The sequence below is a fragment of the Dasypus novemcinctus genome, chromosome 13, assembly GCF_030445035.2.
Source record: "Dasypus novemcinctus isolate mDasNov1 chromosome 13, mDasNov1.1.hap2, whole genome shotgun sequence".
Taxonomy (NCBI): domain Eukaryota; kingdom Metazoa; phylum Chordata; class Mammalia; order Cingulata; family Dasypodidae; genus Dasypus; species Dasypus novemcinctus.
The window spans coordinates 67,519,055-67,530,397 of record NC_080685.1 but is presented as its reverse complement, the minus strand read 5'-3'; the positions used below and the strand labels follow the sequence as shown (position 1 = coordinate 67,530,397).

Sequence of the window (11,343 nt, the reverse complement as noted above, 5' to 3'; positions counted from 1 at the left end):
GCTTTCAGAGTAAACAACAGAATCCTAAGGAGGAGATTGGAGGAGGAATAAACTAAGAAAACACTAATATAGAAGAACCAAGGAAAGAAAGAAATACCAAAAGACAAGACTGCAAAGGAATGGCCACAGAATCAGAAAAGAATCTGGAGAGTGGTATCTTGAAAATCAAGTAAGGAAATAAAAATCAAGGATGATGAGCACTGTAGAGTCTAGTGGGTTTGATGGTTAGGAGATGGCATTAAATATTTTCCATTTGCCTCTCCAGATTCACTTTCTATCTTTCATTTTGTTTTGTGTCCAGGAATGACTGATTTAATTTTCTTCAACAACAGGTTTCCCCTGCCCTCTGGATTCTGGCTGAGTTTGGACAATGGGAAGCACTGAAAGGAGATAGGAGGGCAGGAAGAAAGAGAAGTTGGGTATTTTATTCCCCTAGATCTTTCCCTCTTGGGCCAAGGATAGTCAGAATCAGCATTTCTGTCCCAAAAATTAAATTTCCCATTATGCTGTTCTTTCCTATAGCTATGTATCTATGTTCTTGCCCCTTCAAAACCTGTGGGTTGTAGTGACTTCTAGCTGTGGCTCTAGTTTTCCGAACGCTGCCTACACACTTGTAAATAGTCTCCTCATTAAACTTCCTTCACTCACCTTCATTTTGGTATGTGCTTGGTTCCCTGCCAGAAACCTGACTGATGCAGAAGGAAATGGTGATTTTTACCAGAATCAATTTCATTGGCATGATTGAGGGATATGAGTGAAGTAAATGGAAAGAAAGAAATGATTAAGGACATAGTTTTTTTTTTAAAGATTTATTTATTTCTCTCCCCTTCCCCCCATTGTCTGTTCTTCGTGTCTATTCGCTGCATGTTCTTCTTTGTCCACTTCTGTTGTTGTCAGAAGATGTTGCGTCATCTTATTGTGTTAGCTCTCTGCGTGGGCGGTGCCATTCTTGGGCAGGCTGAACTTTCTTTCATGCTGGGCGGCTCTCCTTACTGGGCGCACTCCTTGCATGTGGGGCTCCCCTATGCAGGGACACCCCTGCATGGCAGGGCACTCCTTGTGTGCATCAGCACTGTGCATGGGCCAGCTGCACACGGGTCAAGGAGGCCCAGGGTTTGAACTGCGGACCTCCCATGTGGTAGGCGGACGCCCTAACCACTGGGCCAAGTTGGCAATGAAGGTTAGGAAAATATTAGAGAGGATAATAGCTAGTGAGATTCTGAAGGACAAGAGAAGGATTTTGATGACAGACGTAGACCTGTTTTGGGTTGTGAATAAGAAGCTGATATAGAGGGAGAAGATAAAAGTGTACAGTAAGAGCAAATTAGAAAGTGATAGGATCCAATTAAAAGCACAGATGGCAGGATTAGTCTTAAACAGAAAGATCTTTCTCTGAGAACAATGAAATGGAGAAAGATGGGTTAGTAGCCTTGAGGTAAAGAATTAGGGAAGTTCATGAATGATACTGTATTAGTCAGTCAAAGGGGTGCTGATGCAAAATATCAGAAATCTGTTGGCTTTTATTTTCTTTTTTTTTTTTATTTTTATTGACTTTGTAATAATATTACATTAAAAATATATATATATGAGGTCCCATTCAACCCCACCACCCCCACCCCACCTCTCCCCCCCCCCCCCCAGCAACACTCATTCCCATCATCATGACACATCCATTGCATTTGGTAAGTACATCTTTGGGCACCTCTGCACCTCATGGTCAATGGTCCACATCATGGCCCATACTCTCCCCCATTCCATCCAGTGGGCCCTGTGAGGATTTATAATGTCCGGTGATTGCCCCTGAAGCACCATCCCGGGCAGCTCCATGTCCCAAAGACACCTCCACTTCTCATCTCTTCCTGCCTTTCCCCATACCCATCAGCCACCATGTCCACTTTTCCCAATCCAATGCCACCTTTTCTATGTGGACATTGGATTGGTTGTGTCCATTGCACCTCTATGTCAAGAGGAGGCTCAGATTCCACATGGATGCTGGATGCAATCCTCCCACTTTCAGTTGTAAGCACTCTAGGCTCCATGGTGTGGTGGTTGTCCTTCTTCAACTCCGTCTTAGCTGAGTGTGGTGAGTCCAATAAATCAGATTGTAGGTGCTGGAGTCTGTTGAGGCTCAGGGCCTGGCTATCACATTGTCAGTCCAGAGATTCAAATCCCCTAAATATATCTTAAACCCCAACACTAACTGCAACTCCAGCACATTAGCATGAAAGTCTTATGAAGAGAGATCCCATCTGGTATTTATTTGGGGTAGAAGCTTACAGTCACAAGGCCCTAAAGATTCCAACTCAAGGTTATTTTCTCACCAGAATCAGTTCCCACATGTTGAAGTAACATGGCTGCAGATCTCTGAGAGGGTTCAGCCTTCCTTTCTCTCAGCTACAGACTGGCATAGGGCTTGTTTCTTTCTGGGCTTTCCCAGCTGCTCACCTGCAAACTATCAGGTGAATGGCTCATCTCTCTTCCCGGTGCTGCAGGACCAAAGTTCTCTGCTGTGTCTATGGAGCTCTCTCTGTCCCATGTGTTTTCTTGAGTGAGTGTCCATTTATATCAGACCACCAAGGGGGTGGTGACTCAACTAGAGTCATTCCCTACTGAATTGAATCTATTTGTAGAATCGAAGCCCTAAGCTTAACATAATTTAATCAAAGGCATCTCTGCTGAATCTAATACAATAAAAGGGTATCACATCCAGATAGGTTAGTATACAACATAATCTCTCCTTGGGGGATTCCTAAATAATCTCATACTGCCACATCTAAATTAAGTTAATTAGGAATTTTTGTACAGGACTCTTTGGGGATCAGAATTCCAGAAGATGTACAGTTCAGTATAAAATCTAGCTTTTTTTGGTAGTGTTAAACATGTAAGATATTTATAATTTTTTTTACCAAGATGAAAAAAAGGAGTAATAATTTATTTCTGATTATTGAGATAAAGACAACAAAATTATTTACTCAAATTTCTATTCTTGGTAACTATGTGTCCAAAGGGACAATACTTAATCACTGTGTATTTCAATTTATCCATTAAATTTGGATTCAGTCAACAAATCTTTGCCCCGCCTACAACATAGAGGTATAGTAAAAGTCCAATGAAATAGAGAAGCAGCTATGGCTCAATCCATTGGACTCCCGTCCACCATATAGGAGGCCCTGGGTTTGAGTACCAGGGTGTCCTTGTGAAGGCAAGCTGGCCCACACCCACAGAGAGCTGACAGCCCGCGCCCATGGAGAGCTGGTGCAGTAAGATGACCCAACAAAGGGAGACAAGCAGACACAGAAGAATGCGCAGTGAATGGACATAGGGAGAAGGCAGCAAGCAAGCCACAAAGGGGGTGAAAATAAATAAATAATAATAAATCTTTTTTAAAAAGTCCAGTGAAATAATGTGTGAAAACACTTTAAAAATGGCAAAAGCAAAGACATTAGTTGTCCTTAACAACTAATAAATCAAAACCTATTAAAATATTAATTTACTTTTTAATAGGTTATGAATTTCATGAGTGCTCATTGACTACCTTTGGTGAATACTTAATAACATACTTGACATTCCCAATTTGATTATTTATTGGGTTAGAGTCAGATATCAAGAACAATTTATTAGGTGTTTATTGTACATTGGCTAATTTATATCTAGACAAATTCTTTAGGTAAGAGTTAGCAAACATAATAAGCATTGTAATAGGCCTTGATTATCCCCAACTGTTTTGGTAATGTTGTTCTGAGTTTATCGAGGGTTGAGGAGTAGGTAAAAGGGAAAGACATTTTATCTGTCCACAAAAATGTCACAGCAGAGATGAGGGAGACAGAAGAGCTATAGTAAAAGGCAGACTATAATAAGGGTAGTGTGTGGAGTATTTTTTTTTAGAGTAGTAACACTAACAACTTCCCTAGGAAACTTCTTTTAACATCTCAACTCAATATGGCATCAGTTTCATGCTCAAGGACCAGAATCTGGTCATCGAACACCTAATTCAGTTTCAGGTATATATGAGGCATCCTTACTGAATTCCTCTCTATCTGAAGAGTGTGAAGTGAAACACACATTGTCTTCCCCATACTCACTCAGCATACAAAGGTGAAGCCCAGGTTCAGGGGGAGAGGAAAAAGAAGTCCATGTCTCAATGGGGGAGTGGCGCATGCACATAGGGAGCAAAAGAATTGATGGCAGTCATCACTGGAGACTTGTTGCCACACATATATTCTTTAGTATAGGTCAAATTTAATTTAAAATATAGAAAATATAGGACAAAGGAGAGACAGGTTGACTTATGCTAAAGAATATATGTTAAATGGTCTTGGAAATAGGTGAGTGTATTCCCCCCATGTCATGAATTATGATCAGAGGGTGTATTATGGTATAACTGATCTCCAGTGATGGCTGCCAGCAATTCCTTCCCTTGTATACACATGCTCCTACCCATGGAGATGTAAAGTATTGTTTTTCTTCCCTTCCCCCTTTAATCTAGACTGGCCCAATGATTACTTTGACAAACACAATGTGGTGAAATTGATGTTCTGGGACTTGCAAGCCAGGTAGTTAGAGGACTTAGAGTTATTTCCTTTTTGTAATGCTCACTATTGGGATGCCTTCTTCGACACCAGCCACAAGGATAGTTTATATGGAGAAGAACCAAGGTGTGCTAACTGTGCTTCTAGCTGACAGCATCCATTTCCAACTACATGAGTGATCTATTTTGGATGCTTCAACCCCAATTAACCTCTAGGGAACTGCAACTCCAGTCAACATCAAGTGGAGCAGAAGAACCACTTAGGTTATATAGGTCAACTCACAGAATTGTGAGAAAAATAAAAGTTGTTTTAAGGCAAACATTTTAAGGTGGTTTGCTACTCAGCAGCAGACAACCAAAGTAACATATGTTAATGCCATTAAGTAAATAAAATGAACATCAAAAAACTCACTACCCAACTCAAACATTACCAATACTGTTTCACCTATCCATGTGTTCCTCCTTGTCTCCCCATCACGCCACCATGTCCTCTCTCAGGTGGTAATCGATACACTGAAATTTTATTTTATTATTTTTGTTTCTAAATTTTAGATATATTACTCCCCTTTTCAAAAATTTTATCACAAATATATGCATTCCTATATAATATTTTGTTTAGATATGATTATTTTTAAGCTTTATAAAGATTGTATCATATTGCATACAGGTTTCCAGGACTTGCTTTATCATTGCATTTCTAAGATTCATCTTTGTTGTCCAATGAAAATAATTCTCCCTGCAATTACAAAAATCCACAAATTTGTTAATTCATTCTCTTGTCAACAGGCATTCCCTGAATTTTCTTACTCATGCACTCCCGAGGTTGTACACATGCAAGCATTCAATTCCTCCAGGATATATATGCAGGAGAATCAACATGTCGTGTGTGTGAATGTTTTACTTTATAATGCAAAATTGCTTTACAAATGGTGTATTAGTTTATAATTTCACTTGCAGTGTAAAAGATGTCTTTTGATCTACATCCTCTACATTGGTATTGTCATATTTCTTAATTTTTTGATCCATTGTATGTAAAATATTACTTGTTATAGTCTTATTGATAAGGTTAAACATATTTTCATGTGTTTAGTCACATCCTCTTACAATACTTTTTTCTGCCTTTTTGCCCCTTTTCTACAGTAACAAGTTCAATAGAAGTAGGGATAATAGGTATCCTTGTCATGTTCCTGATTTGTAATGTATACAACTTAGTCATGATGTATTATTTTTTATATAATATTGAATTCAGTTTATTAATAGTGATTTTGAATTTTTCATCTGAGATTAGGCTGTAGTTTCCTTTTCTCCTATTCAATAGGTTTGCTTGTTTAGTAACAATAAAAGCTAGACTGGCCTCATAAAATGAGCTGGAAAGTACCATCTCATTCTCTATTCTCTGTAAGAATTTCAAATAGTACGGCCCTTGAAAGAGATATAAAACTCATCTGTACACCTGGACCAGCTGTTCTCTGTGGAAAGTTTTAGATAATTAATTACAATTCAACAATATTGGATAAGTCTATTTAGCCATTCTATTTCTTTTTGAGTCTATGTAAATTGCATTTTTCTATGGTTTGGTATATTTTGTCTAAATCTCAAATATATTAGCATTAAGATGCTCCTGATAACCTCTTATCTTTTTCTTATCTACTGTATCTGTGGGTTAGGATTCCTTTTTTCAGTCTTTATACTGTTTACTTTTACTTGTGCTATTTCTGCTTGTTCAGTTTTACTAGCTTTATTTTTTCCATGAAAGCAATTTTTTACATTGAGACTCTTTGTTTTGTAAGTTGATTTCTTCCCTTGCTTGTAATTCTCCTTCCATATAAAATTCTGTATATTCTGTTGTTCTTTTCCTAACATGTTACACATTCAATCTTTTCCCTTAATTTAAGCAGTTAAAGCCATTAATTTTCCTTAAAACCCTATTTCTGCGGCATTCTACTAATTTTTTTTTTACCTAGAACTTATGTTTTCATTAGGTTCTAAGTATTACTTTCTTCTTTCATCCATGTATGATATTTTAAACTTGTAAATATAGTTTTTAAACATTACTGAACTCTGACATGAGATTAATTTAACTATTTGAAATTTATTGGCAGTTTAATACATGGTCAATTTTTGTAAACATATCACATATTTGAGTATTTATTCTCTAATTATTAAATGCATTGTTTTAAATGTCCATTAAATCAATACTGTTCTACTTGACTTACCAATAATTGAAGGCTGTGTTGCAATCTCCCACTATACTTTTCAATTTGTCCTTTAGCCCTATAGTTCTATTACTTTTTGCTTCATACATTTGAAGGCATTTTATTAAGTACTGTTATATATTCCTACTGAATTGACCCTTTTACCATTTTTTTTAACAACTATTTTAACATTTAAAATCACTAAAGCTATAAAAGTTTTCCTTTGGTATTTGCCTAAAGTATTTTTTTTGTACTATGCTTTAAAAATTTTTATTTTGAAAGAAGCTTTAGATTACATAAATGTTACATAAAAAAAATATAGGGGATTCCCATATACCACATCTGCTCCTCCTCCCCCACTTTCCCACATTAACATCTTTCATTATTGTGGTACGTTATAATTGATGATCATATATTGAAGCACTGCTACTAACCGTGGACTATGGTTTATGTTGTTTACCCTCTTCCCACATAATTTTACAGGTTATGACAAAATGTATAATGTCCCATATCCATCATTGTAATGTCATGCAGGACAATTCCATGTCCTGAAAATGCCCCCATGTTACACCTATTCTTCCCTCTCCCTCCCCTGAGAACCTCTGGTGGCCATTCCATATCCTTATGTTTCAGTTGTTTTTCTTTTAAACAACATATAGCTAAATTAAAAAATAAATCTGATTGCTGCATTCAGCGCACAATAGGTTGGCTCAAAGGAAGGCGAAGCAGAAATAAAGGTAAGAGGGGAGACAAACCTGGGACCAGGGGACTCACGGCTTCTGGAACTAACAGCCTCAACCCTAGTTTTCCCATCGCATTTATTGGGAAACTCCTAAGCAGCTGTTTGCTATCTGAACTGCAACATCATTTACAATAACAGGGAACAACTGCAACATCTAACAACTGCAACATTTAACAGGTGTAACATTTACAATAACAAACAGGTAGGCCAGTTTCCCACAACATTTGATAATCTCATTTAACTGGGTACTTTAATCTGGTCATATGTATTTTAATTAATAGTCAAACTTGTCATAAATTATAGAGAAAAAAAATTTTTTCCTCTGTAATTTCTTCCTTTTTATGCATTGTTATTGTCTTCCTAGTCCACTTTTTAAACTTCTTTTCCTTTGAAATTATAAATCTGTATCTTCTAGTAGTTATTCTGGAATTTTTACTACACATACATAACATACTCAAATATAAAGTTAAATAATACCTTTATTAGTCAGGATTCTCTAGGGAAACAGAACCAACAGGAGGTATCTGTAAATATTATGAGATTTTATAAAATTGTCTCATGCGACTGTGGGGGTACACAAGTTCAAATTCTGTATAGCAGGCTATAAGCCAGGAATTCTGATGGAGGTTTCTGATGAATTCCTCTGGAGAAGCTGTCTGAAGTAGAGATGAAAATTCTCTCCTCGGAATGCTGAAGACAACACTTCTTTTAAGGCCTTCAAGTGAATGGATGCTCACTACTGAAGACAATCTCCTCAGTTGATTGTAGATGCAATCAGCAATAGATGCAATCAACTTACTAATGATTTAAGTCCATGAAATACCCTCACATAACAATTGGGCCAGTGCTTGCTTGATCAAACTACTAGGCACCATTACCTAGCTGAAATGACACATAAGCCTAACCATCACAATATCTTAACCTCTTTTCTGAATACAAGCACCTCAGAATACTTTAATTCCAATCACCATCCTATCATCTTATTGTTGTCCAATTATAATGTTTTTAATTCTACATTCTTAATGTTGTATAATCATGTTTATTAAGTTTTACATGTTTATAATTTTACTTATAAATACTTCTTCCACATGATTGCTTTAAACAAAGAATACATACATTTACATATATTTAGAATTTTACTTACACACTGACTCTTCAATTTCAGATCATCATTTTGGTATCATTTTTCTTCTTGAAGGTTATCATTTTACAGTATCTATAATGAAGATCTGAGGTGGTAAAATCTGTTTTTCATCTGAACATGTCTTTCAGTTTTGCCTGGTACAATTTCTAAGCAAATAATGACTTTTTCTCAGAAATCTGAATTATTATTTCACCACCTTTAGGGTACACTATTGCTATTGAGAAGCTTATTAGTATTTGACTGCCATGTCTCTATTGATGATCTTTATTTTCCCCATGGTTGCTTTTAAAATCTTGTGTTTGGTATTTTACAGTTTCACCGCAATGGGTCTAGGCATGAATTTTACCTATGTACATGTTTCGAACATGTTGTGCTTCTTAAATTTATGAATTCATGCCTTTCATTATATATGGGAAGTTCTCAGTTATCTCTTTAAATATTGTTCCTCCTTGATGCTAATTCCTTCTACTCTTATAAACCTTCCCTCCATATTTCTTGACTTTTCTTTATTATTTCTAGCTTTCTCTGTGCCTCTCACTGGGTAATATTAGATCTAGCTTCCAGTTCACTGATTTTTCTCTTGAGTCTAATATGATACTCGACAGGTCTGAGGTATTTTTTAAATTTTACTTTAATAAATATGTATCTCATTTCTAACAGTTCCATTTGGCGCTTTTTCAGATCCACCTGTGGTTCCACCTTTTATTTCTTATGTTAGTGATGAGATATTAAAAAATAAAAACCAATGCTTGTTGTTTATGAAGGTTTCCCCTCATACTAGTTTCAACTCATGTCTGGTGACTTCTAGTCATGAAATACCACTGCTCTTGGTCTTAATCTATAGGAAGCTTGGACCAAAATTGGGAATGTTTTCCTCTTGAGAGAATACTTGCTTCTGCAAGAGTTAGAGAGCACTACAAACCTAGGGCCACTTAAGAGCTCTTTCATCTGCGTTGGCTTGCAGGAGTTTCAGATTCAGATCGTTCTCCATATATAGCAGTGCTGCTAGTGGCATTTGTGCTCATGGAACCACAATTCACTTACAATATAGTATTCACTATTCCTAACTCAAAATGTGTTCATTTTTGAGGAAGGAGCAAAGATAGAAGTATGCGTCTTAGAGATTTCCCCTACCTACTTTGAGCCTAGCAATGCACTTAAAAGTGGACTTTATTCAGATCTAGTTGTTTTTGTTTTTGCAGTATCTAGTCTATCATTCTACTGGAAGCAGAAGTCTTACTTAATATATTACAACAGTTACAATATATTAACCTGAGAAAGTGTATGATTTAGGTCAATCCTTACTGATTCAAACCTCTCTGGAAGTTTCCTAACCATCTACCAGAACAGAACACACAGTAGCTTGGAATTGAGTATATACTAGAAAGATCATAGAGTGTGAATTTACACAACCCAACAGAAGCCTATGAAACTTATCCTGAGACTGGTATTATTAAGATAGTGAACTAACCCTAACTATTCAAATTTTCAATGTCCTGATCAATGCATGATTGCAATTAACAAGGCTAAAACTATGAAAATATCCCATCATTCTGAACCTTTTTAAAAAATAGATGTTGATAATTTTTTGTTACATGCAACTTCCATATAGATGCAAATTTTAGTTTTGGAAACCTGAGCCACCTATATAATATAAGCAGGCCTAATCAAGGCAACTGGTGATTTCATTTTAGTCAGAAACACACCTAATAGGTATTTATGGCTGTTATTGTCTTAAGTGCCGGATGGATTGTTTGCATTTTATCATTTATACTTGTTGATAAGTGTTCTCTGGATGATATGGAAGCTCTTTGTGTTTCACTCTAATCACTGAAGTAATGAAAGGAAATGCCAGCGGCAAGGGCTGCAACTGCAAATGCTGCAATCACACCTGAAAGTAAAACAAACATGAAACAAATGGAAATGGAATAGCAAAAGAACGGCTTCACTTGATCCTAGGTTTTGTAATGTGTGCAAGTGACAGGCCTAAATAACATATACATATACTAACAGCCAGCCAAGTGTTAGAGGAAAATACAGCAATAAGTTGAAAATTTGACTGTAGAAGTTAGATGGTAATAATTTATTTCATCACCCTAGTAAATGTAAGGAAAAAAAAGTGTCTATTACACATGTATGTACTTACACACACGTATCTAGGAAAAAAAGTGTCATATACTTTAAAAAGTGTCATGGAATATTTATATTGGCATACCAGTTGTCTAATGCTACTTAGCTTCAACCAAAAGACAGCTCTCATCAATAACAGTTCTCAACCATTATCATACAAGTCAATTGTGCAGTAATTAAAAATACATAAATTCTGGTTCTACCCTCATGAATTTAAGAATTAGTAATCTGGGGGTAACTTTTATTGCTTTATTTTATTTTTTTCCTTCAGTATGGTAAATTAAAAAAAACTAACAGGGTAGAGACCACACACATACACACACACAAGCATAAAATACAAAGAACTTAGGTGATTGACTTACATTTACCTAATAAGTAAGTGACAAGAACTACAACTAAAGTTTCTGGCTCCTACTTCTTAGTCAAAAGTGTTTACGCTTACAAGAGCATTTCTCAAACTGGTATACTGCTGAACAATAGTCTACAAGGTCTTTGTTAAATAAAATGCTAGGTTAGCATTACTTCTTGGAGCTTTAAAATACTAAAGCGCATTATAAAATTTCAAACTTAAATTAGACTTTTTAAATAGAACACAAATAGACCT

General features: G+C 36.2%; 1 protein-coding gene across 4 annotated transcripts in view; it reads right to left on the bottom strand.

Moving 5' to 3' along the window:
* Positions 1-7,926: 7,926 nt before the first annotated feature.
* The window catches only part of ODR4 (odr-4 GPCR localization factor homolog), a 35,189-nt gene continuing 31,772 nt past the window's right edge, over positions 7,927-11,343 (bottom strand). For all 4 annotated transcript variants that reach the window (XM_071207616.1, XM_058274886.2, XM_071207617.1 and 1 more), the window contains one exon: positions 7,927-10,500. In XM_071207616.1, coding sequence (XP_071063717.1) covers positions 10,433-10,500 — 68 coding nt within the window. In that variant the 3' untranslated portion in view covers positions 7,927-10,432. The remainder of the gene's footprint in view (positions 10,501-11,343) is intronic.